Source organism: Cygnus atratus, chromosome 5 (genome assembly GCF_013377495.2).
Source record: "Cygnus atratus isolate AKBS03 ecotype Queensland, Australia chromosome 5, CAtr_DNAZoo_HiC_assembly, whole genome shotgun sequence".
NCBI classification, from domain to species: Eukaryota; Metazoa; Chordata; class Aves; order Anseriformes; family Anatidae; genus Cygnus; species Cygnus atratus.
Window position 1 is genome coordinate 58,362,787 of NC_066366.1, and position 27,067 is coordinate 58,389,853.

The following is a 27,067-nucleotide window of genomic DNA, read 5'->3' on the forward strand; positions in this document are numbered from 1 at the left end:
TAAGGAAAGTCTTGCAATGATTTATGAATGGCTAGAGTAACTTCTTTCAGTGTGTTTCAGTGTCAATGATGTAAGATTAAGTTACTTGCAAATAGTTCTGTGACTCCAGAGGGATTGCTCATGATCTCACAACTTAGCATATCCAAAATTCTCTACTGGGTTTGACAAAGTATTGAGTTCATATTTTTATTGTTCTGCCTTACCAGATGTTGGCCTGAAAGCACTTCCAACAGATCCAAAAGCATATGTCCTTGCTGTATGTCTGTATACAGGTCTGAGATAACAGAAGGAGGTGTGTGCTGCAAAATAAATTTCAGAGCTGGTCACACCATCTTTAGCCATTTTGAATTCACCACACTATAGAACATGTCAGATTGTTCTACTTTATTGTTAAAAAAAAATGTTTAGCATCTTTTTGTTCACAATAAGCTGAAATATAAATCCTGCATCTAATCAGCTATATCCTGCTCATTGTAACCCACTATTACATTTGTTTCTTACTCTCTCCTGCCCTGTCTCTGAGTTTTCTAAGAGTTATATTAGGCCTTATTTTCCAGTATATATTGTATTTTTGAGGAGGTATGTTGCAAAAAACAGTAACTTTTACAAAAGGAAAGTTATGAGCAGCAGTTAATTCATTTTTTGACTTCCTAATCAATGTACCCTGAGTACAAGTTTGACTATAGTGCTTAATAACTAAATCCTCACTCTTTTCACACACTTGCAAACAACATAAACCTATCACGAGCTCAATGGCTTCCGCTCAAGTATAGACCAAACCAGGATTTTTTACCTGAGCAAGTCAGAGCCCCAGCATATGCTGCTCAAACTGCTTTGTGAATACAGAATATCAGGCTGCCTGTATTAATAGATACTAGTCCCCCAGGTCATCCCATTAAACTCATGTTCTTGGATTGTATAAGAGAAAAATAATTCTCTAAACACAGTAAAACTAATCATAAATATAGAACCTCATAAAACCCTGAGACATGTGCCACAACCTAGCAAAAGGATGTTTCTACACAGTGAGAAAGATACTGTCATCTACTTACAATCTCTCTTAAAAATGTCTTTGGACTACTACCAATGTAACACCTATTAAACAAATACTTTCCAGGAGATTCTTTTTCCAGACACTACCTAAAATCTTTAATTAATTTTGTTTATTCCAAAAAATGTTAATCTCCACAAAGCACATCCGAAACAAAAAAGCAAAAAGCATGTCTTTCCTGAAGAATACCATTCTTACCTTTGACAATATTGAATTTATCCAGGTAGTGAAGGTTTTCTTCTGAGTACACTCTCGTTGCACTGTGGAAAAAAAGAAAAGAAAAAATAGTTTAAAAAAAATTATTTGTTTTTCTTTTCCAAAAATCTAAGATCTCTTCTTCCAGATATGACACTAGATACAGTTTAGTATTAGTTTTCCTCAACTCGTATTTTAGTGGTGATATTTGCTTGTTTGCAGAGACGACAACACAAGGATCTCTGCAACCATCAGCATCTACTGGATGCAGCAAAAATCTCAGCAAATAACAGTGGTGTGAACACATCATCCTACAGAGCAATCCATCTAGAATAACTCCATTCATTCCTAACTGTTCCTTAAAAAACTCAGAACAATCAGTACAACAACCATTCTTGAAACTCAAGAAAATCTGTGCATGGGGCTGGGTAATGAGACCAGGAGGGATTCTAGGGTTAGGTGATACATGCACATCTGTAGGTGAAGCCATACAATGAGATGTCTTGGCTAACTGAAGGGATGGAGAGAGATATTAGGATGTCGTAGGGAAAAATACCCTCTAACAGCATTTCTTTCACTGATGGGCCCTCGCTTGAGTACAGAGATCATTAATCTGGCCAAACAGGAGCACCTGGGACCTTAAAATAGGAGGGAGTAGGAAGGAAGTGCTTGAACTTGTGCTTTGGTGAAGAACAATGAAATGGGACACAGAGTGTGACCAGGCCACTCAGGGATCCAGCTCATCACCCAGGTCCTGTAGGATGTTATGCAGTGAAAAACTACCAGCAGTTGTGAAGGGAGATAAAAATTGTTAAAGCCCTAGTTTCAAAAACTGGAATATTTAAACCATTTCTCACACAAAGCTAGAATTCAGAAGTAGGGGAAGCCTTTCTCTGTGGTTTGTGGGTGACAGAGATAAAGAAAAGGGATTTCTTTGCCTGGTTTCACTTCGCTGCAGATATCAAGCTGCTCATCCCATTCCCCAGATAACACAAAGGCTGAGCAGCACACAACCAGGCAAGCCCCCTGTGGTGGATTTACTCAGGTGGGCAGCCGAGTTCCACCACGGCCGCTCTCACTCCCCCTTCTCAAAGAGGAAGGGGGAGAAAATACAACTCAAGGTTTGAGATACAAAATACAAGCTCAAGGTTTGAGATAAGGATGATTTAATTAAAGGGAAAAGGGAGGGGAAAAAAAAAAAAAAAGCAAAGGCCAGTATTGTGCAGCAGTAGACACAACACTGGAGTGATACCAGTGCTGTTCTAGCTACAAGTGCAGAGCACCACACTGTATGGGCTGCTGCAGGGAAAGTTAACTCCATCCCAGTCAGACCCAGCACACCCCCCTATCTGCCTCCAGTCACATCCTGACCATCACACAATTCCCTCCCAAGAAAGACGTCCTTCCCCATCGCCACGAAAAGCATAAGTCCCTGCTGTCAGTGTGCACACAAGCCTGAGGTAAGGGCAGGTGTTGGCCACAGAGCTGACAGCCTTTTGACCCTCACTGCTAAGCCAGGAGCTGCACAGGCCCTGCTGCCTGCACAACCCACAGCGCGTCAGCACCAGCCATCCCAGTGGCTCTGCGCGTGAACACAACCTCCTTTTTCTCTCCCCTTCCGCATCAGCTTTGACTGTAAGCATTAGGGTTGGCTGCTCAAAAAGCAGGCCAAAAAGCACTGCCTGCCCCAGGGACCTGCCTGGAGCTGCAGAAGGGCGGTCGTCTCCTCCCTCTTCCCTTCCCCCTTACCATTTGAATAAACACCCAGAAGGCTGCACTGGTTTCACATAGACACTACAAAGCACATCAAATAGACTGTTAACTGAGGGAGGGCAAGCTTACACTGGTACAGGAGTTGATGTTTAGGTCGCTTAAGCCACCACCTTCAGCCTGTGCCAGCCACGCAGCCCACCCATGTGTCCCCTTCCCCTGCAGCTGAGGCAGACGCCTGGCCTGACCCCTCTGTGCATGGCTACACAGCTGCCCCACGCATGGCTCCTGCCCCTCCTGTCTGCTTGCCTCTAGCCTTCCCCTCAGGCAGCAAGGAACCAAGGAGTAACTGGTAGGAGAGATGTAAAGCAGAGAGAAAGTGCGAGGCCTCTCCCTGCTGCTCTGGGCAGCCAGGAACAGAGGATGGGGCTTTGGGAGCTGCAGTCAGCACAGTGCTGATGGGTGGTGGGATGCCAGTCCACTGCCCAGCCGGGGAGACATGAGAGGACATTATGTGTCTCACCATGGTGAGAAACCAGGCCTGGGTGCAGCTCTAGCCTCACCTTATAGCTCCCTGAGGACTGGCGAGTGGTGGGGAATGCTGAGGTAAATCCTCCCGCTGGGGCGGACAGGCGACAAGAGACTCTGGACAGGGAGTCAGCTTGCAAAAGAAACTAATCTGGGGGGATCAAGTGAGGTTGAATAGCCTCTTCTACCCCCAAAACCATGCCCTTGCACAAAATATTAATGTGAAGGGATGTTTAACGCTCTAAGAGAAGTGCAAAACTGCTCAGCAATAGATACGTGTATTTGTGTAGGCCGGGATGGACGAAAGATACAAAATACATCAAGCACCTTGTGGGAAAAATAAAAAACCCATCACTGCTCCGACCATAAAAATGAAATGCCACTTACAGGGAAGCACCACACGTTTAATTAGGCTCAGGGAATTTGGCAAAGACAAACCCAAGTCCTGGGTGGCTTCGCATCAGCCGAGACAGCCTGTATGGCTGCGTGCAAACTCACAGTTTCATCGGCTGGCAGAGCAGAGAGAGCTGCTGAAGAAGATGGCAGCATCCCGCTCCTAACCTTCCAGCTGACCCAAAGACCTCCTGGCTCACCAGGTGGGTGAACAGCAAGAAAAACATTCATGCATCGCACACATCAAGTGCTGTTGTGCATCTCAGAGCTGACATGTCTTTTAACACTTCTCCTTTAATCTATAATACCACAGTCCTGAGGGAGCATGAAGCAGTCGATTTCCCCTGCTTGCTCAACTGTTTTATGCTTCTTTCTAAATGACACGGAGATGGTGGTGAACAATTAGATCAGGGTAGTCTTAAAGACATGGACAAAAATGCGATCTCAAAATTCAGTGTTGTTTGGAAAACAGAAAGTTATTGCAAAAGTGCCACACAGGCCAGTCATCATCACAATGCTAGCCTACAGGACATAAATAGCATGGAGTTAGTGCATTCGTGTTAGCACAGGACCCAACCACACCCTCTGGTTGAATACCCATGCGGGAGCCATTCCAATTACCTAATGAGTGATTATTGAGTAGCTGCGCTCAGTTTTTATCAGGAAGGCAAGACTGGTATTTCTGGCACTTGAAAAGGGGCAGAAAGCAAATATTAAGTACTTTGCCTGACGTCAGTGACTCTCCAGCTGTAGCTCTTGCCAAAGGCTGCTACTGATCTGGAGAACTTGCTTTTGGGGTTGGTAATAGAAAGACCATCAGGATGAGGATATTTGGTCTTGTTTTGGTTGAATCTCTCCATATTAGCATGCAGACACGTTACAAAACGTGGGCCAGATACTGCAAGTGTTGATTCACACGGGCGGCTCTCAGGCAAACGTCTCATGTGGTGAAAGTATAAAGCGATTATTTTGCTGCACACACCTAAGCACAACTTACACCCCCATAAACTACAGTCGCTGCTTAATGCAAACACCAAGCTGTCTTTCTGGCAGCCTCAGCTGAAGCCTGGCTTATTTCACTACCAAAATAAAAATATATATCCACATGAATCAATAACAAAAATCAATGCCTGCCAATACCTCCCCAGACTGCAGTGCAGCAGTCCTTCTCTTTCCATCTAGCCCACACAACACAGCTCATTACAGATGTGTTTCTGGCACGGCGGCAGGCGGTTTTATTTCAATTTTCAGGCTGCGTGTATTTTCCCCTCCCAGCTCCCCCGACTTTACTCCCCAGAGGCTCTAATGATTTAATCAAGGTCTCAAATTCTTATCTCTACCACGTGGTTAATTAATACGGATTTTTATTTTTATGAGGATGAATGGATTCTTTGTCAGGCCTTTTTATAGGACTCTAAGTGACCTTGGTTTTATCTTGTCCTAGTTTACAAGATATCATTGACCCAGAATAGAAAAGCTATCAAAAAATCCTGATCATTTACTTCACTTTGGGCCAAAACTCACCAAGACACAAAGTAGATCTGAGAGAACAAAATAAGAACCTGCTAATCTGGAAACATCCAAAATCTATCACATTTCACTCCACATTTTAAAGCTAATCTTCAGAACAACTCTTCAGAAAGGAATGACATAGAAGAAGTGTGTCACACAGACTAGCTGAAAATCAATAGGTTCTGCTGGACAATGACTGTTTTATCCCGTAACAAGCTATCAGCCAGCGCTACAAAATAGGCTAATCGTTAAGAGCTGGAGCACGGGACATGACAGGGACTGCAGCAGGGACCACAGCGGTGCTGAGTTCTCCCAGGAGGAAGAAGAAGAGAAGGCAGAAATGTCGCCAGCCATGGTTTCGCTCTCAGCCTTCCTCTAAGAGTGATACAGAAATGCCAGAGTTAAAATTAACCTCCTCTCCACAGCTGCCCTTCAAGCCTTCTTTCCCGACCTGGGAGATGACTCCAAGGAAAGTGCTACCTCTCCCTCAGCAGCAAGCTGGGGGAAGCAAACCATGGCACCACAGATGTAGCCTGTCCATCCACACCTGTTAAAAAACATCAACAAACAGCAAAGAGGTTTTCTTCTATCACGAGGACTGGTACCTCCCTGCCAGTGAACCATTTACAACTGCATGGCCTTATTTCTTTTAAACTCAAGCAATTATTTGAAATTAATGAACACAATTCTGTCACCCTCCCATCTCTGTTTTGAGGGATGGAATTACCACTTGTGTATGCTATTTTTGCATCTTCCTTCCACCCTTCAGGTCACCCAAGGCTGCATCCATAGGATCAAGCGATACAGCTCAATGGGAGCAGGAGATTAGAAGGTGGTCAGAAGCTGGAGTACCCATGTGTGTCAGTGTAAGAAAGTTTGTGCTCAACCAGCTCTAGCTTGAATGCCCATGGATAGCCGGGGTATCTTTTTGGAGCATATATTTCAGTTTCATCCAAAATAACCATTTCCACACTCTGACGATTCAGCAAAATAAGCTAGAGGATGGCCAGCAGGAATAACTTGGAGAGCTCCTTCCAAACACCACTCCTACTATGATCTAGAACACCCAGCAGGTACATGAGTAAATGGTAGGAACTATCAGAAGGATTGTTATGTATTTGCCAGCCTGGAGAGAGGGTGAGGAATTCACCCCCAGCCCATTACATTGTTTCTTCCCTTCCACCCCGTAACACAGCTTCATTTACAGCAGACAGGAAAGCAGGGGAAAAAAGAGTTATTTCCAGCATTTATGTTCTGTGACATGGTGTTAAGCAATTAAAAACAAACATGGTATTTTTTTTCCTCAGGATTTAGTGGTTTATCCAAAGTCCAATGAACGGGATGAAAATACCTTTACAGAAAAGGATCTTTTCAAATCCAAATATTGTATAAGCTAATTAACTACTACGTGTCTGTGCAGCAAGTGGGACCTTTCCTTTCTATGCTATCTCCTTTCAACCTCCTTTTTCTTTTGAAAGCAAGTTACCCAGTTTATCGAAAGTGTTACTAACTCAGGAAGCCTGTTCGAACTGAATATCGCCCTCCTGGATTTCTTAAATATTTTTGTTCCTCTCATTGCCAGGATCCTGGAGCAGCTCTGAGTCACCGCTGTGTTTACTACCACAACAGCCCCTGGAGTGAGGCACTGCAGTACTCGGGGACACAGGCGGAGGCTGTAGGTGAAATTCTTCAAGAAAATAAGTCACATCATTTGGATATCAACACACCTTTACAGATAAGGGCTTAAGTGGCTTTTCTAACATTTTTTTAAGCAATTCAAGGTGGAGCAGAGACTTGAACATAAGTGACCTTCAGCATCCTATAGTGGTGCCTCAGAAGCGACCCACTCCTTAGTCACTGCAATGCCAGTTTTTAACCAGTTATGCACCTGATAATGCCTTTAACAAACTGAAATTTATCCAACAGGGAACACATTTACCCAACAACGCCATCTATTTTTTTCATTAGGCATGATAAACAGACAAAAATAATACCCATGAGTGATGTTTTTTTTCAAGCCAGTCTCATGTGTTGGCTGCCTCTCCAGTCCCATCAGCCCTGTCACATGCCATGACGCCACGCAGCTACGGGAACTGCAGACCAGCTCCTCACCCAGGCAGCATAAACAGGGCGTAAATTGCAGTGCAGCTCCTATGGGAGGTTTCTGATTTGTAAAAACCCTTGAAAAACCGTAAGCATGGACTTTTTTGATCATTCTGGTTTAAAAAACAACAAGAAGCAACAAACAAATGTGTTCACCAGCCTCAACAGATGAAGCATAAAGCTGGAATGAAATTAAAAAAGAAAAGGTTGGGTAAGAATTATTAGTATCCCTGACCTCTGGAAGAATTAAGCATGCCTCAGAGAGATATCCTCCTTTAAGTCAATTACTTGGAGATAAGTGAAATCTACTACAAGTTCCACAGTAAAATCCATACATAACATATCACCGCATTTAATTTCAGTTGAAGAGAAAATGGATTTTTGATCATTCATAACGGTATGACCTAACTGCATGAGAATAGCATAATTTACTTATCTCATTAAACATTCTTCAAAAACAGTCTCACCGGCCACTTTCTTATGTTATCCTTTGGGTTACAAACAGTAACATGCACACAGGTCAATAAGCAGAGCCAAAAATTAAGACCCCTGCAATTAATCAAACAGTCAAGCAAGTACATGCCCCAGACTCTGAGAGCTAAAACACACGCTCTTGTGTCTGAATTAGCTCAGCAAGTATGGAGAGAAAATGGAAAACATTCTGCACAGGCTCGGTGGAAAAGGCCACACCTAGGGTCTGTTTGCTGTCCCAGGCAGGAAAGGGAAAGGATTTGTGCATGGGGGGGAAGGTGAAGGTTGCATCGTCCCCCAGGTAAACAGATTTAAATCCTGAAAGCAAAAATATCTCCTGCTCCAGAGCAGGACAAACCTGCTCAGTTTCTGATGTAGCCACTCAGTGGCTGCACAGTCCCCTCGCTGCAGCCCCATGATCACACTTGTCAACAAAGCAGTCATCACATCTCCAACAGCTCTCAAAATGCCAAAAGCCTTTGTCTTAGCAAAGGAGAGGTTTCTCCTCGTTTCAGGTAGCTGAAAACAATTTTGGACCCCAACTGTGCCTTTTCCATTTAGAGAAGGCTAACCACCAGGCTGGACGTGTCTTTGGGGGAAGCTATGGGAGGAGGAGAGACAGGACAGGACTCTTGCACTACTCCTGTGCTCATGGCCAGCCAGCCCCTGAGCTCCTGCCTGCTCCCTCGGTATCCGCAGAAAAAGTGGCTTCGGGTTCCAAAGACATGCCACAAAGGAGGAAAGCATCCTCTGTTCACCAAAACATTTGCAGCCTCCCTGGCAGGAGCAACCCTTCCCTTAAATATTTCCCCACAGAAGGCACCCAGAGCGGATCCCGCTCCAAGCTTTTTGCCTGCACCGTTAGGTGGCTGTGAAAGGACACGAAACAGCTTTGCAGCAGCCCTAAGTTCTGCTGCATCAGAAAACTGGGAGAAAGCAGAAAGGTGCTGGAGGAAAGGGCACAAATAATGTTGATCTTATTCTAATTTCATTTTATTATCTAGGAAAAAGGGAAGGAAAAAAAGAACAGAAAAAAGGAGCTCAAGTCCTGACATCATGCAATTTCAGTTTTCTTGGCAGGGAGGAAGGAGGGTAACTGTTTCTCTTCTGGCTGCTGAGATCATCTTGAAAAGTGGAAAAAAGTTAAAGAGCTATACATAAATCTTTAAAGATACATATATAAAGGTTTATACTCTTGCTGCTCTTACTTCAGCCTCATGATTTTGCAACTACCATCATCATTTGGAAATGTCTGGAGTTGGGAACATTAGAAACCGTATTGTTTTCATTTCTTCACCTATTTTCCTCATGTTTTTAAAGCTTCATTACACCTCCTTAAATATTTAGCTGGAAAGAAAGATGCAGTAAGAACAAAATTTGCATTTTTACTTCTATTCCAGTGACTGTCTTTATTGTGTTTTTTAGGCTGAACACTATTAAGAAAAGTGAATGTTCATCCTTGAACGCTCTTCTACCTGAAAACCCACTAACAGAAATCCCACTAAAGCAGGTTTGTACAATTTTAAGCCACTGGCATTAATTTAATAGGCTTTGTATAATAATTAGATCTACTAAGAAGTAACCTCTTTATTAGTTATTTTAAGGTGGTGGTTCTTCCCTGCTTCCCTTCCTTTTCTTCCCAAAAGTGCACAGGTCTCCTCACAGAAGTTTTTGACCTAAATCACAGTCAGATCTTACCTAAACAAAGTGTTTGGTTTTACATACAGTAGAAAAAAAAACTAACCATTTTGTTACATTTTTAGGCGTGTAACTTCACAATTACAAAACTGAATGGTTGATTAGGACAAGATCCACTGAATGTGCCAGACAAGCATGGTAACACCCCTAGATGCCATTTAGAAATAATAGAAGATTGAAGAATTCAAATATGGAATAAAATATGAACAATCCAGACTAAAACTCATGCCTACTTTTTTCTCCTGTGTCAATTATTACACATAACTCCAGTTATGCTATTATACAACAATGAATATACTCTCAAGTTATAACCTAACAACTTGAGAAGCAGATCATAACCAGTATTACAAAAACCTTTAGTCACCCACTAAGTGAGCTGCTTTTCAAGATAAGAGCAGCCTTCTCATGAATCCGACATTTCTCTGACATCTGTCCTGGTGAACCTGACGATTTACAGTAATCAAAGTCTGTCTGCTTTACAAATCTAATCCCAAGATTCTTATCGTGTAAAATAACAAACAAAAAAACACAGCTTTTCATTGAGCGACCCTATTATTATTTGATCTTTTCTACCATCGATCTGCAGGTAAGTTTACTAATGGTTTCTGTATGTCATGTCAGGGAACATGTTTTCTGTGCTTCATCACAGCTGCATTTCCATTTGCCTATTTGACCCAGACACATGCTGCAGTATCACTGCTCCATACATCAGATGTGTCTGCACCATTTGTTGCATCTTCAGTCATTAGAAAAATTGCTTATGCCACTTATAAGGGAACTCTCCAGCATCCAAGCACACACAGCTTGGCTCCAGATTTGCACTGTGTTCATGTCAGCATAGTCTAGGAGCTCAAATTATTACAGCATAGAAGTATTACTTAGTCATTTCAATTTTAATAAGCAGGGCTCTTTTAATTTAGATTTTGATCAAAAAAACACTACGACATATTTGACTTTTCAGAAAATAGCATTATAATCTCAAAATAAAACTTTTGTCTAAAATCCCAAGTAACTAATTTGTTATCTACTGCCTTAAAACTAGACAGTGTTTTCCAAATGCATTTCTTGACTACCAAAAACCGAGTTTGACAGGCACACGAAATGTGCATCTGTCTGTGCTTGGTGCTACAGCCAGACTTGCTCCTGCTAGGAGTTTTTGCTTGCTCTCCTGAAAACATAACACTGAAACAAATGGAAGAAAATTCACCATTAAAGACATTTGGCTTTAGAGCACTGTTAACACTCACTCATCAAAACACATGGCTTCAATGACAATATTAGTGCAAATATGGATTGTAAGGGAGTTGTAAGAATATTCTTTTGCACCATCTGTCTTAAACATTTACTCTCAACTAAGCACCATAGTCATTTCATTGAAAGTGATCTAAAAGGAAATAGTTCTGTGGAAACATGACTTGGCCCATCCATCTTAAAACCACCAGGCTTTAAACACGTTCAAAACAGGCTTTCCAGCAGTGCTCATCCTGCTGCCTAGACTTGACTCCCCGATAAAACCTCCATGAATATTTTCATGAGTACATTCAGAGCAAAATCAGTCTTCCCAGGAAATTCTTATAGAATAAAATTAAACAGGAGATTAAGGAAAATGCAGAAAGACTCTCCGATAGGCCAGTTCTGATGCACTGATTAGCTCTTAACTGTACCGGTAGCTGCCATTAAAATAGAACAATTAAAAATCACTTTGTGAGTGCTTGCTTCACTCAGTCAGTAAGTGAAAGCAAGCAAAAACAAGATACAGCTCGTTGCAGATAAGGATGAATGATGAAAGACTTTGACCTGTAGGAAATTTGTTTAGAAGCCACAAAAATTTTCTGCTTGTTTTGGCCACATGCTATCTTTCTACACATGCATGTGATAAAGTAATAAGGCTGAAAAATAAATAAAACGAAAAAAAATGAAACGAATTGTACCGTAGTTAATAGCCTCATTAAGACAGCTCAGTGCAACCAACTAATTGTCAGCTAATTGAAAACAAGGAAACTAATCAAATACCACAAATGTTTTCATGCTGGCAATTCCCTTGAAAACAGTTTACAGTAACATATATTCTGAGTAACAAAGCATAAGAACCAGTGAGAACATCTGCACCAAAAAAGGCAACAGCTCTGAAAGTACCATGAGAAAGTACTACGAGAGCTGTAATCTTTCATTTCTGAGCTGAAATGTTTTTCACCAAACAGGAACATCAGAAAAAAAAACGGTGCCAAGAACAAACTACACTGATCATAACACTAGTTTTGTATTTTAACAGGTTTCTCAGAATTTCCTTCAACCTGTGCATGGTCACAGGTTTTACCAAAACTCCACATTATAAAAGGCACAGAAAACTACAGTCACCTACCTTGCAGCGATAGATGGAGATCATCTATTTCGGAGGAAGCCTGCTCCTCTGTTGAGGGAGATGACTGCATTGATGCCATATTAAATCCTATGGAGATTCCTCACTCAATTTCCAAACTGAAATTATAAAGAATAAATAAATAAACAAACAAATAAACCAGTAGAGTTTTACATTAAAATTGCTGATATCAAAGATAAGGCATACACAGAGACATGGGTTTTGTTTGGGGTTTTCTTCCCTTGGTTTCTGTAGCTCACACGTAATAAAGTGTGGTAACGTTCCTACTGCATGAATCAAAGTTTTTGTCCCTTGGCTTGCTCGCTTTATTTTTAATGGGGGCCAGCAATACTCCACAGTACAAATCACGGACGTAAGTTCACCTAGCCATCAAAACAAAAGCACTATGATCAGGAGAATTTAAACTTTGTCACTTTCTTTAAGAAAGCCCGATTGGCAAAGGTGCACAGTGCCTTCAGCAGATTTGCTACTGACAAACCTTCAAGGTTTTCTTTAAATCTTTGTACTTTTCTTCCTGCCCAGATGATTGTTGTAGAATGTAAGCAATGAATGCAGAATCTGCAAAGATTCAGTTGAAATGAAGAAGCAGCAGTTAACAAAAGCGGATAATCACAACTGCTGACTCTACCTGGTACTTTTGTTACTTCTCATCCTCTATGAGGGAGTCTTTTTCTAGCTCCTCTATTTTCCTCTTCCTGGATACGTTCCCTATCTCCAATGTAATTTCTGTGAATGATATGCTCTGTCTTTCTTAAAAGTATAACACCATTTCTGCTACTGCAGTAGTAATATTGCTCAATTTGCCACTGTAGGATACTGAACTAGAGGCTCTTTTTTTTTTTAATGAAGAACTCAAAAATTAATAAAGATGAAAATTAAATAAGGGCTCAACTTAAACAAGCTTTGTTACCTAAAAACCTATACCCTTTCCATCAGAAGTACTAGGATTAATACACCAGATGCTAGCAATTCATTCATACATCAAAATACAGGGTGTGAATAGATGAGTAAAGAAATACAACGTTAAAGAATGCCAGTGAAATTTTCATTCAGTCCCTTGTGCGTATGATTCATGATGCAGTCTCTGGTTACTCCACTGTATACTATTTTTCCTCACTCCCTGCACAGAAGGAACACCACTCATTTAATGAGGAGCTATTCAATGCTTTGTCTTCCTCTTCCTGAACAATGCACATCCTTGTGCTTTATTCAAGAGCTGCTTTGATGACAGGATTGTTAAGTTCCTCACAAGATTCTCTGTGGCATTCATCACCACAGTACCTGCACACTTCACAAACATCAGTCAATTCACATTTACAGCACCTACCGAATCAGGGGTTATTGCCCACATTTTATCAATGACAAGCAAAGGTACAGAGAGAATAAAGGGGAAAAATTTGCTAATTTGACTCTGGTTTTCCAGTGAAATAGATGCTATTTCATATGTACAAAGTACTGATTCCAACTGTGGATACACACTGTTTCTGCAAGTCACCGCTAACTTAAGAGTAAAATTCAAGCCACCAGATACCAGAAAAGGGAAATCTAGCTGGGGTAGGTAAAGATAGGAGCTACCTAGATTATCAGAGAAAAAAGAAAAAATAGTTTAGAAGAGTTCAGCTTGCTTAGCCTAGCAAGAAGGGGAGGAAAAGGACTTCTTAATTTCTGGCAGGCACAAGAACAAAACAGTATAAATAAATCATGCCTTGAGGTTAGGATGGAAATCGGAAGAAGATTACTACATACTGGGTTCTAACAAAGGCTCCCAACACATGCAACTGCCACAAACGCCTTACGTGATTTTAAAATTGGAATAGTTCAGAAATGGACAACATAATGTGATTGCTTTTATTAAAGGACACTGGTACTTGCAGTCATGGAGATCTCTTAGAAGTCTTCTGTTCCCAAGCTATGAGTCTCAAGTCAGACAACCAGAAAAAAAGCACAGTTAGCTGCCACTGATAAAAGTTGGGGTTTAAGTGCCAGAGCTAGCATCTCACACGAACTCAAGGGTAGGTGTTGGACAAGAATCCAGTTCTCCCAGCAGCACTGCCTATGCCCAAGGCTATGCAATCTTTCCTGGGAAACTCCTTCCTTTGCCTCTCAAGATCAAGCAACACAAAACCAAATCCTAAAAATGCAAAATGTCAGGCAGCCCTATTATTTTGTGGTTATCGCTGTATGTCTTGAATTTGATTTTGTGATTAGCCACCTGGAAGGCTACTAAGTAAGCAGAAAGAGCCAAACTGGGGGGTATGTAAACGAAATCCAAACCGCACCATCAGACCTGTTGCTGTTTGCTCCCAGGGCACAGGCAGTTACCCGCATTCCTTCTGCCTTAAATTTTCCAGTGACAAAGTGTAGACCTTCAGAGATATGTAAGAAATAGAAAAGCTGGGCAACAATGAATCCACAAGTGAAAGCAATGAGCCTGACTGAATTTGGACCTAGGGTGTTTCGGGTTTATTTGGCAAGGTTTTGGTAGCAGGGGGCTGCAGGGTGGCCTTTGTGAGAAGAATCCAGAAGCTGCCCCAAGTTAGATAAGGGTCAGTTTCAGCCGGCTCCAAAATGGACCTGCTGCTGGCCAGAGCCAAGCCAATAAGTGATGCTGTTTGAGGCTCTGTGAGAGCAGATTTAAGAAAGGGAAAAAAAAAAAAAAAAAAAAAAAAAAGAGTGAGGAGTGAGAAGCAGCCCTGCAGCCCCCAAGGTCAGTGCAGCAGGAGGGTAGGGGGTGCTCCAGGCACGCAGCAGCAGTTCCCCTGCGGCCTGTGGAGAGGCCCCTGGTGGAGCAGGCTGTCCCCCTGCACCCATGGGTCGCACATGGAGCAGATCTCCACGCTGCAGCCCGTGGAGGAGCCCCCGGCGGAGCAGGTGGATGTGGCCTGGAGGAGGCTGCGGCCCATGGAGAGCCCCCGCAGGAGCAGGCCCCGGGCCGGAGCTGCAGCCCGTGGAGAGAAGCCCACGCAGGAGCAGGGGTCTGGGGGGAGCTGCCGCCTGTGGGGGACCCGTGCTGGAGCAGTTTGCTCCTGGGGGATGGACCCCGTGGTACGGAGCCACGTGGGAGCAGTTCTTGAAGAGCTCCATGAGGGAGCAGCGGAGATGAAGTGTCAGGGACTGGCCGCAGCCCCCATTCCCTGCTCCCCTGCATCGCTTTGGGGAGAGGAGGTAGAAGGTAGATGGGAGGAAGGCGTCTTTAGTTTGTTTTTAGTTTCTCACTGCTCTAGCTTGTTAGTAATAGGCAATAAATTACATTAATCTCCCTATGCTGAGTCTGTTTTGCCTGTGACAAGAGCTGGTGATCAATCTCCCTTGTCCTTATCTCAACCCTTGAACCTTTTCCATCGTATTTTCTCCCCCTTTCCCTTTGAGGAGGGGGAGTGAGAGAGTGGTTGTGGTGGAGCTCGGCTGCCCCGCTGGGTAAAACCGCCACGTAAGGTTATAACTCGGATTGGGTGCCCATGTAAAGGAAGAGTGATAGGACTAGAAGCACAAATACTGACACATCAGCATAAACTAGAATTAAGTCCCAAAACCATGAATCAGCCCCTGCAGCTCTGGAGCATGCACTCAATACCAGTTACAATGCATGTTCTCTTTCTCTTTAACATAAGTTTATTCCCATTTTTAACCTTATTTTCAAGTAAACACTGCTTAAGGGTTTTCTTTTAAAGGCATGCAATGCAGCACAAAATCACCAACGGCGAAAACACACATATGTTTAATGCATCCAGATCTGAGATAGTGACATAGGCAGAGCCAAATCATGTTCACCTGCCTTGCATAATACTAAAGTCATTGGGAGAATAGTCCAGAGAAAAGGAATGGGATCTGGCATGAAAATTCCTCTATGATAATAGGAAAAGATGCAAGAGCCATGAACAGCATCGATGGAAGTTTCAGGGAAAAGAAATAATGCAATTTTAACCTTACTGTGACCATTCCTCCTCTGTCCTCATCCCTTGCCAGCTACAGCAACCACATAGTTGATTTTACATCCTTTTATGTCCTCATATGGAACTTAATGTGATAGGACCCCAATATTAGTTCAGATCTCTGGACATTAAATTGGTAAAAGGTAATAAGGTTTTCAGGTTTTAAAGAAGAAAATATTTTAAATTTAAAGCATTAATGCTTTGAGCAGGGAATGTCAGACCAGATGACTTCCAGAGGTTCCTTTCAAGTAAATTATGGCACATGATCATAGAATACACATAAATGGGAAAAAAAAAAAAAAGCATATGCTCCCATTCTGTTTTACGGACAAATAAAGGCCTCCCTCTTTATCCAGAGAACGGAATACACTTATACATCATCTTTTTTTTAAACACAAAAATCCACTCAACAAATCCTCAGTGCAGGTTATAAAACTGCAGAGTTTTCACTGCCCTGAAACCATCCTTTCACCATCTAAAACAGCACACACATTTTACCCTACCTCCGATTCCTGCCCTGCCCCAGCAGAAGACTCCACAGCTGCTTTGAAAGGGAAATGCACACACTGCTAGAGGACATACCTGCAAGGATTAGTATTCTTTAAGAGGTACACGGGGCAGATTGTCTGAGACGGGATTACATGGGGACAATACGCTAGTCCCTTTGCCCTCCCCCCCAGTAACTCATTCAAATAGAGCATGTTAAATGTAACTATATCATATCCACCTCCAAAGAGTTTAAAACTGTCAAGATATTGGTAAAAATGCCTAGGAACATTTTTCATAGGCTTTACAAACTACCACCTTCTCTACTTCATATTTCAGTTGATTATATTGTTTTATAACAACTCGATGAACCTGAAGAGCTAAACCAAATCCTTCAGTCCCATGAAATACCAAGTAACTCTGAAATATGTATATCTGTAGTGCTGAAAACAAAGTGCATGCTTTCAAACGAAAACATGCCCTTTCAGGGAGATAAAACCAAAGGTGAAGAGAATGCCCTCGTCTTTCCATCTTTCTGAAGAGTCTGGCATTAATACAGGAAAGCGTTTAAGTGCTTACACCTTGGGATAGTCCATGAAATAACCTGTGAAGAGCACAGAGCCAAACAGACAGCTCCAGGAATGCTGGGACCTTGTTTCCAATGGGTTTGTTTCTCGTTGATTAACTTTAAGTGAATTGCTCCTTAGCTGTTGCGTGAGCTCCTTCTGTCTTGGACATACGAGTAGTCACGCAAGAAAGGACCATTACACATGTCCTACTCAGAGGAAAAGCTTTTAACTGGTGTTTTCCAAAGGAGCAATTTCTTGACCACCTGAGCTCAACCTGCAGTTCAAACGGTTCAATCGCCAACAAAAGCCTTCCCCGTGACAAGGACACTTGCAAGATTCAAACCCAGGCTTTCCTCTAGTGGGTATGGGTAGGGAACTTCTTCCCCTACCTCCCTAGCTGCTCTCACAATAGACATCTATGAACATTGGTGGAAATTGGATCAGCACAGTCATATCGCATAATTTCAACCTAACTTCCTTGGAATCTCTCTTCATTTCTCATATTCAGCTGAAATTATTCAGACAATTAAAAAAATATAATGGGTATTAACACACAGACATAGGCACACTGACAGAGAGACAAAGAAACCTATGAGGAGGGACCAGACTGGAAATCTCAAGAAACTAACCTAAAAATAATCATACCTCAGCCTTAAATTCCAGAGAGATCATCATGAGAATAGACAATACTGATTTAAATACCACATCTCCAGTAAGACTTAAGTCCCAATGAGACTTAAGCAATGCTCTTCTTAATCAGTCTTTTTAAAACCATGCTTGTCTCAGAAGAAAGAGGGGAAAAAGCTTCAGATGGATTTTGGTAGATTCACTAGCAAGGATTTCATAGCCTTAATGTTTCAGTTTGGATCAGTGTGGATTACAGATTTCATCCTTCAGTTACTCCAATCACAGAATATAGTAGGATTTCACCATATTAAAAAATAAAATAGCAGTTTAAGAGAATGCTCCTCTACAGTGAAACTACTTCTGTTTTCAAAAGAATGTGTACATCTGCAGTTAAAATATAAATGCACATTTCATTAATTCTGAAAACACAAAAAACAGTAGTGCACCCTAACAAGGAAGCAAGATAAACTAGCTGGCGTGATTTCCACACTGCCCCATGTCCACAGAGAGTTACAGCCACATCCTGCACGTCCCTGTACGCGCTGCAGCCTGCTGCACAGCTGTACCCTCAGAGTCCTCCTTACAAGCCAAACTCGGAATCCCCTTGCATGACTTAGCTCACAAGCGCACTCCTTAGAGCTGAAAGCAGCAGCTACTCTGCAAACAAGCCTGTCTAGAGGCTGGTGAGCATTATAGCCCACTGCCGGTAAGTCCCTACTTCGATATTTTTGCCTTTGCAGACACATGCCCTATATTTCCCCAGTTATGTTGGCTACACATTCTCCATCGGTGTTGCAAGAGGAATTCCAGTCGTCTTTGCATGGCATCTCAAACCGCTTGTTTTTACTTTTCCTTCTTTGAAGTGCCACTGGTTATTTATGACCTACTCTGGGACTCCAAAGCCTTTCCCTCCATAGAGGCCTCCAGATGTAAACTGGAGGCTGCTCCTAGCAACAGATTATTATTACTCATGTCTCCAGTCGAGCCAACATCATGACTCAAACAGCAGATTTTTATCTTTGGTGAACGGGCCCAAAGGAAGCAGAGCTCCACAATGCAGGCTGACTGAAGACCCTTTTCCTTATTAACTAAGACCTTAGTTTATTTGGCATTCAGGGAGAAGCAGTAACATTCAAAACTGCAAGTCCCAAGCCTTGCAAAGTACTGCTGGACCTTCTTTTGGCAAGCAATCCTTCTGTAAGTCTGTCACTGTCTCCTTAAAGGCAAATTGCTGGGATCCAACTCATGATAATATGAGCTGAAGAATTATCAAAGAAAACCTCTTTGATCAAGTCTGGGTTTGGGTTGTGTTTTTGTGTGTGTGTGTGTGGTTGCTTTTTTTTTTTTTCCCCCATTTGTTTGGTTGTTTTGTTTTCACAATGTTTGTTATTTTCCCCTCACTTCCAAAGTGCTCATACTGCTCTTAAGTCAGAGCACTTCCCACAGCACTGAAGTTCGACAGCCACACTTCCTACCCAACCTCCTCAACGGTTTCACCATTTTTAAGTACCAGGTTTGGGGCTGTGGGTGCCTGCATTTTCCAGTATCTTTCCACTAAGACATTCTCTCTGCTGAAAGTCCGAAGTGAAGTTCATCCCTTTCACATTTAAATTGCTTGCAAATGTTGCTCTTGTGGGTGGCCTCAGATTGCATTCACGTCCACAGCTGGAACAGGATCACCCTGCAAGCACATTGATCCCCTTCTCTTCAAAGACAGATCCCCAGGTAGGAAAAACCAGAACACCATTGATAGATCCGTCCTGATTTCCACTACTCGAGGAGCTGACTACTCTCTCATAGAAAAAAATAAATAAATTCACAGAATCACTGAATGAGGGAATGGCTGAGGTTGGAAGGGACCTCTGGAGATCACCTAGTCCAACCCCCCTGCCAAGCTGGGTCACCTAGAGCATGTCGCACAAGGTGGCATCCAGGTGGGTTTTGAATATCTCCAGGGAAGGAGACTCCACAGCCTCTCTGGGCAACCTGTCCCAGTGCTCTGTCACCCTCACAGTAATGAAGTGCCCCCTCGTATTGAGCCGGGACCTCCTGTGCTCCAGTTTGTGCCTGTTGCCTCTCGTCCTGTCGCTGGGCACCACTGAAAAGATTTGTCATCATCCAGTAAGTGGCACATTCTCTGGGCTTTTCTGGAGGAAAAAGGTGGTCTTCCATTAGGTTTCCATGACTTTCAAGGCGATAGGGAAAAGAGGCTATAGCTTTCTGATCCCACATAATACCCTACTCCCATCAGACGGGTATCAGCCAGTCCTTTAAGAAGTGGCATTAGAGACACGCTGGACTGCCTGGGACAACGCTGAAACCAGTCCGGTCATGGGTGTTGCTAAACTATCAGTAGCAGGAGATGAAGGAATCAAAAAAGAAAAAGTTTGGAAAAGGCTGAACAACTCTGCTCAGAAAAAAAAAAAAAAACAAGCCCAGAGAACATTGGATCTGCAAGAAATACAGAGATAGACACAAAACTACACCCCATTGCCATAGAAATAGTCTTAACTCATGTGAACCGACACGCTGAAATTATATGCACAAGTAAGGACTCCTCCAAACAGTAAGAGCTGAAAGACCAAGACATTTCTTATTAGTTTATTTATGACAACCAGCAACAGCGCATTTTTCTTATCCAGGGACTTCCAGTGATCTATTTATAATCTTGAAAATGTGCCAGGACAAGCGCATGAGTATACAAAAGCAACACCACTTTTTAAGGCCAGCAAATGTTGCTGGTTTGTCTTTGATTTACACATCTGTAATACTTCCTGCTACAGAAGCACAATGGATCTTCTCATTGCATTAATCAATTCCCAAACGCGGTTAGAAAAGTGTCTTTCCTGACCTTTTCTGTCTTTTGTGGGTGGCAATATATCAGTCATCCTGGTACAATTACACAGTTTGAAAATGGCAATAACTCCATGCTGTTGTTAACACACACACAAATGCTTTTATTAACAGAGCTAAGCCTTGTTCACACATGCATCATGCACCTCCATGGGTCAAATTTTACAAATTTGCTTGCACTCAGAACAAGAGCCTGTCTCACATTTATCTGTTCCCAAGTGGAAATGCAATGCTGAAGCATACTTTAAAAAGTTGACGAAAACGTGAATTTTTAACTGGTTTCCAAGATTTCTGCATCATTAATAAAAACAAGAACTGCTTAGAACTCAAAGTCACAACTGTTCGTGCAAAAAGAGAGATTGATAGGGCTCGGAAAGGGCTCAGAAGGCCAATGCCATGCCCAGCACACTGCTACTACGTAGGAAGCCAAAAATACCATGGTGACTTCATGCCTTCACTAAAGTCACGGGCTAGGATGACAATTCAATCCCTAAGTCACAGCCCAAAAGCACTCCCCAGCCCAAACCTAGCTGTGCACTGCCCCAAAGTCTCCAACTAGGTGCAAAAAACCCATGCCAGCCATATGGTGCGTTGCTGCTGCTGCCACACAGCCCGAAGGAAAAAGCTTTTCTAAAGCAGGGCATGGTCGCACGCTTCCCTGCCGCTCCACGGGCTGCCCGTGCCGAAGCTCCAAGGCCACCTCCCGCAGATAAGAGTGCTGTGGGGAAGAATTATTGTAAAAATAACGTGAGAAACACAATGTGGCCTCAGATCTGGACCTGGGAAGCACATCCAGTGCATACACGCCTCTTCCTACCCATGCCGTTCGCTACCCTGGCGGGCACGCTCCATCCTGCACTTGCCATGGGACCTGCTGAGGCTTACAACCGCAGGAGGCCTCGATGTGACTGTTCCTTGGCCATGACCACGAACAAAGGATGGTGCTGCCTTAAAGCAGCTACGCACTGTAATCTCTCATGGGGAAATGATGGATCACATCAGAGTCCAAGAACAGCATGGTAAGGAATCCGAGTTTGACTACAAGTCAATCATTTTAGCTTACAAATACAATGGCCGAAGAAAAAAATGTTGTGGAGTAGCTTTTCCCCAGCTCAGCTATGGTTCAAGATCAACTAATGTTACATCAGCCCTCCTTTGTCAGCGGGCAGCAGGCAGAATGGGTGAGCACCAACGGGCACTCCCTGATTGTGCCTTGGACCCTGCAGCCTGGGCTCCGGGCAGCACCAGAAGTGTCCGTGCCAGGAGGGACCAGAAGGGCAGGCTTGGCGGAAGATCCCTGAGGGGATGTGCATCTCAGGGCTGACCCTTTGAAGAACAAGCTCGCCCTTGGGCAAATGCCAACGAGGGAGTAGGGTGAGTAATTTACTGTAGGGGGTAATTTGGAAGCCCACAAGTGGATTTAGACACCTACCAGGACCCTGCAGGAAGTTTCAGGTGAACCTTGGCCATTCTCGCATCTTCACTGTTCCTATTGTAGCAAATTCTGTTGAAATCACTGTGTTAAATTTGCTGCTGATCAAACGCAGATTAAGTGCTGTTAAAACCATGCAATCTAACCTTGCTATTTACAAAATAAATCCTAAACTGCTGCTACATTCAAGTTGTGTAAAATCTTTTCCGCGCCCCACAAGATGAGAAGCATCGTCGTTTTGCTCCTAGAAGCCCCTCTCCAACCGCAGATGAAAGCTGTCCCTGCGTGACGGCAGCGAGGAGCAATCCCTGGGCTCCTTTTGGCAGTGGGTGCACCGCAGCCACCGCAGTCCCAGCGCCGTGGGGCACAGGCAGACCTCTGACCTTCGGGCGTGCTGCTCCCACCCTGCCAGTGAACGGCTCCGCAAGCAGCTCATCGCAGCCCTTCCTCGGCGCTTCCTGGACCCGGGTCGCTTCTCACAATTGGAAGGGAAGGGGCAGGGCATCGGCTGCCATCACAGCAAGTTTAACTCTCACCGAGGGGACTGCCTGGTTTCACCAAGCGCACTGCAATAATTTTGTTCTTTTATTTATTTTACTCATCTTTCTTTCCTTCAGATTGCAACTGAAATTCTTTGCTTGGTGTCTTTGTAGAGACTCATAACCAGCCTCCCATTAACGCTGAAACCACTTTACATGGTGTAAAAGGTATTTAAAATAGCACTAAGTAGTAATTACACCCACTTTGTATGAATGACATTATATTAATGGGAATCGGGCTCCTAGTAATATTCTGCCTTTGAAGGAACACAAATGTTTCCTTCCCACTGCCTTCCTAATTCCCTTCTTCCCTGAATAAAGGAAACAGTCAGATGGTTAACAAGCAGATTATGCTGTTGAGTGAACCTCGCCTAAGCAATAAAGGCCTGGAGTTTCCCAATTAAATCATAAAGCTGTTCTCAGTCAGGAGGATCTTTCTGAAAAGCAGTAAGCTGCTTTTTCAGGACACTAAGAGAAGGGAAAGGTGGGGATAGCGGTGATCTAAATGCAGGAGTTTTCGCTGGGGCAGGGCTTGCTCTTACAGCAAGATCACTGGAAATGGCAGCGCAATGTTTGCACAACAGACCTCGGCAGACAGATCCATTGACGGTGTCAGGAGAGGGAAGGAAAGCGAAATGCAATGTGTGTTTGGGAGCCAAATGAGACAGGGCTTGTCTCATGCGAGTCCTATCTGCTTTGGCAGTATTCCTGTAAAGATCACGGACTTGTTTTGATCACTAAATATAGCAGAGAAGAGGAATCCTGCTGCAAGTAGCTCTCCGCCAGCGCTTGCTGCTTTATGCAGACGGAAGGGGAACACAAAAGAGAGGTTTGTCCAGCAAACGGCAACTGAAGCTTGCCAGCATCTGAAGGGCAAATTACAATTTTAATGATTGGTCCTAGCCTGGCAGCTGTGAATTCATCAGATTCTCTCTCAAGCACGTCCAGCCCGGGCTGCAACAAGGCAAATTGCTGTTTTTCCCCACGCACCTCTGTTCTGACCCGAAGGGGCTGCCTCTCCAAAGAGCGAGCTTCTCACTTCCACGTAATTCTTTCAGCTGAAATTTCCCTCAGAAATGCTACTGGGGGTCTTTTTAGGCACCTGCCTGTCAAAACCTGCATGCTCACATGCCTGTGTGGGTTTGGGACATGTGAAAAGAGCCCTTCGACCACACTTTCTCCCGCACTGGATGTTCAGGGACCCTCCGTGGTAGGAGAAAATCAGCACTTCGCTCCGCGAAATGGAGCACTTTTGTTTTCTGCTTACGACAAAATGTCTTTTGCTTTGCTTTCAAAGAATTAGTTGCTTTAGGAAAAAAGAAAAAATCCACACACAAGGCCAAATCTCTAATTTATAGCATAGTTCCAACCTTCAGAATAACTTTTTGTGTGCAGTGAAAACCAAGCCAAACACCCGTATTCCTACCAGTGCTGCTGCCAAAGAGGACCAAACAGCCAAACTGTGCAGAGAAAACCCAGGAGAAAGAACTTGGTGCTATACGCTAACCTGCTAGAATAAATCACAATACCAACAAAACACAGTTGCAACTGCAAAACCAAGGACTCCAAACTGGAAATAGCTCAGAATGAAGGATGCCTTACTTGTTTCGTGCACTCCCCCTCTGCATGTGCAGGATGAGAAGTCTTCTCGCCAGGGCCCGAACCACGGAGCTGCCCAGCTCGCTTTCTTTTAGAATCAGGATTTCTTACACCGGAGACAAAACAGGATGAACGCCTGCGAGCCCTGCGCATCTCCCTCGCTGAAAGGCAGCAAGGTTACTAACACCGAGTTACTTATGGACAAGTTCAGTCAAGCAACAGAGAACGTGCATTGCGCAAGCACTGCCGCTGCGCCACGGCCAAGCAGGTGAGGTAAGCCACGAGCCACGTCTGGCATCCCTGGCCAACCCCAGCACACCAGCACGTGTTTCGGTACAGTTTTCTCCCGGAGACACCATCCCAGATGAAAGTCCAGTAAGGAGCTGGCATGTGACCACGAACACGCGTCCTTGGCACGGGATGTGCCTCGGTTTCCTTATAATCCCTGCACAGCTTTCAGTACAGTGAAATGGTGGGCTGGCTTTTCTGAGAACCTTTCCAAGAAGAAACGCATTAACAGTCCCTTCCAAACCATTCAAAGGGGAAGCCTTCGCCTGCAAAGGATACCTACAAAGCCTGCCTGCAGCACCAGAAAGGCACAGCCGCCCTGCAGGAACACCGTCCGCTCACACCTTCGTTGCGCAAGTATCTGCTTCCTGCCCCTCAGAAACTGCTGGGGTGCCCCTGGCACATAAATTGGAAGAAGATTCAAGTTTTTCCCTACTCCAACATGCAGCCAGCTGTGCTCTTACTTCCCTCTTACAATAACAAGCTCTGCCTCCTCCATCCCAGGGGTATTTCATCACCAAGATCCCACCCAGATCTGCGTAAGAAATAGTTTTGCAAACAATCTATCAGAAACCTTTCTTTCCCTCCCCTTTTTTTAAAAGAAAAACCTGTCAGTCTGCTATCTTTGAAACCACTTGTTACAGTCCAAGTGGTTGATGAAGCAGGATGACAATACCAGGAAATACCTGGAATTGATCTTCAACGTTTATTTTTGGAGACTGGCTTTTCTCCCAGCTCTTATTTAATAGGTTGCTCCTTCCCTCCTCTTCCTTTTTGTGCTCCCTGGAATCAGATTGCAATTCGCTTCACCTCTTGGAGCTCAAGCACGGACCCCCTACGCAGAACTTTAGGATTTAGATCCAGGCTCACACAATATGCTCTTTCTATTCCCCTGCTATCATATTCTTTCTCTCTTATCAAAAAGGATAAGGGAACGCTCTGGTATTTGTCTGAAACTGGAGATGCAGCCGATCCATTTAACGCTCAGTACTTGCCTGTACTCCCTCTCTCCGTTACACCAGCAAATTCCTTCAGCAAATTCCCCTCCAGACACTCAGCTCATTTGGCAAAGGAAGTCTTTCTGCTGCAAATTAGTTCTCCACACAGGAGATAGTTCATCCTTACCCTACGTGGTTCACCTGTGCAGGTAAGTTAAGCTTTCTCCAGAAGAGCTAGTGCTTTTTTTTATCATGCCACTAAATAACACAGCAGCAGCAACCACGCTTCAGAGCGGACCAGGTCACAGCTCCCTGTGAGCCTCCAAAGCTCTCCAAGGTCCAACAGTATGTTTAATTGCAAGTTTCATATAGGTCAGTTTCAAGAGTCTCCACAGATCATTAAATAATCCTACAGGCTGCCTTAGGCTGCTGCAAGCCTGAAGTGAAGCAAATTTAACCCTGAAGGTTAAACCCTAAGGTTTCACCATTTAAAAGCACGCACGCAATCATTCACACCAGCCCAGCGGACACACGATAATTCAGCTGTATTAACACCTATGACATTTTGCTAGCTCCTTTTACAAAAGGGATGGGTACCTACCGGGTGCCATCCGCCACCAAGAGCCGAGCAGCCGGTGTCCCCCCCAGGACAGTGGCAGGTCGCGAGGCAGCCGCAGGGCGCACCTCTGGGAGCCTGCCGTCATCGCCACTGCCTCCACCTCTGCCGCCAGCCTGCTGGGCGACCTTGAAAAAGCGCAAATCCCCCTTGGCCCCTTATTTATAGCAGAAGATTGTCTCTTTCTGAATCCGCTGAGTGGCCAGGGGGGGAGGACGGCGCCGTGTGGGACATCGCTGCCCGCTCCCTGCTCCCAGGTACAGCCTTCCAGGCTCCACCGCCCCAGTCCACGCAGAGGCTGGGTCTGGCAGAAACGAGGACACGAGCAGCCCTCCCAGAACCTGCGCTGTGGTACGAGGCACTCTGGCTGAGGATCAGCCCTCCTGACATTAAACAGCTACAACAGAGATGCCTCCGTGTGCCTCCATTGTTTGGACAGTGGAGAAACAATGGAGAGAAACAGGCACTTTTAGGGCAGTTTGTCCGGTGTATTTTTAGACGTCCAATTCAGCGCGGATGAATCATGGCCCAGAAGTGTTTGTTCCTCTCTGGTGACTATGAAAGGAGTCTGGACAACTGTCTCCCATGCGGACAGCTATGCTGTAGTTCGGTGAGACGAATCTCACACTTAAGTTGGGGGAAAGGACATAAACAAAGAAGCACGCCTGGCTTTCCACAGGGGTGAGAAATATCGCCTCCACTGGAGACACAAGGTGCAAGTGCCCCATGCTTCCCTCCCTCGTAAGCTTCTTGCAACTCAACAAGATGCGGCCGCCTTTGCTGAGAGAGCTTAGCATTGCTGGAAGAGTCTCGTTTAATCGCTGAACTTCAAGCTTTCATGGAATACTCCCACAAGCAAAGCTCCACGTTGCTCACTGCACGAGAGTTTCCCAGAAGCAGGGCACGTTGCTCGTGGGGCAGCTTTCATTTCCCTCCCTGTATCAGTGGTTATTAGGTGGTTATTACCAGCACAAACCAACCCAACCCAAAACAGAGCTCTCACTAACACAAACCAACACAAAGCCATTTCTGAAGCTGTCCAGTTCCAGCATCTTTACAACCTCTTTGTGGTCAGTTGTACATCAGCCGCTAGCCACAGACCCACAAGGCACAGTCAGCCGTGCGTTCTCCTCTCTGCCTCCACCTT

The 27,067-nt window shown here is 44.2% G+C and overlaps 1 protein-coding gene across 1 annotated transcript in view; it reads right to left on the reverse strand.

Annotated features, from left to right (window-relative positions):
- The window catches only part of SYNE2 (spectrin repeat containing nuclear envelope protein 2), a 183,651-nt gene extending 157,640 nt beyond the window's left edge, over positions 1–26,011 (reverse strand). The window contains exons 1-4 of the mRNA XM_035551299.1: positions 25,906–26,011; positions 12,024–12,139; positions 1,250–1,311; positions 204–299 (exon numbers count right to left, since the gene is read on the reverse strand). Coding sequence (XP_035407192.1) covers positions 204–299; positions 1,250–1,311; positions 12,024–12,102 — 237 coding nt within the window. The 5' untranslated portion in view covers positions 12,103–12,139; positions 25,906–26,011. The remainder of the gene's footprint in view (positions 1–203; positions 300–1,249; positions 1,312–12,023; positions 12,140–25,905) is intronic.
- Between the last annotated feature and the right edge of the window lie 1,056 nt (positions 26,012–27,067).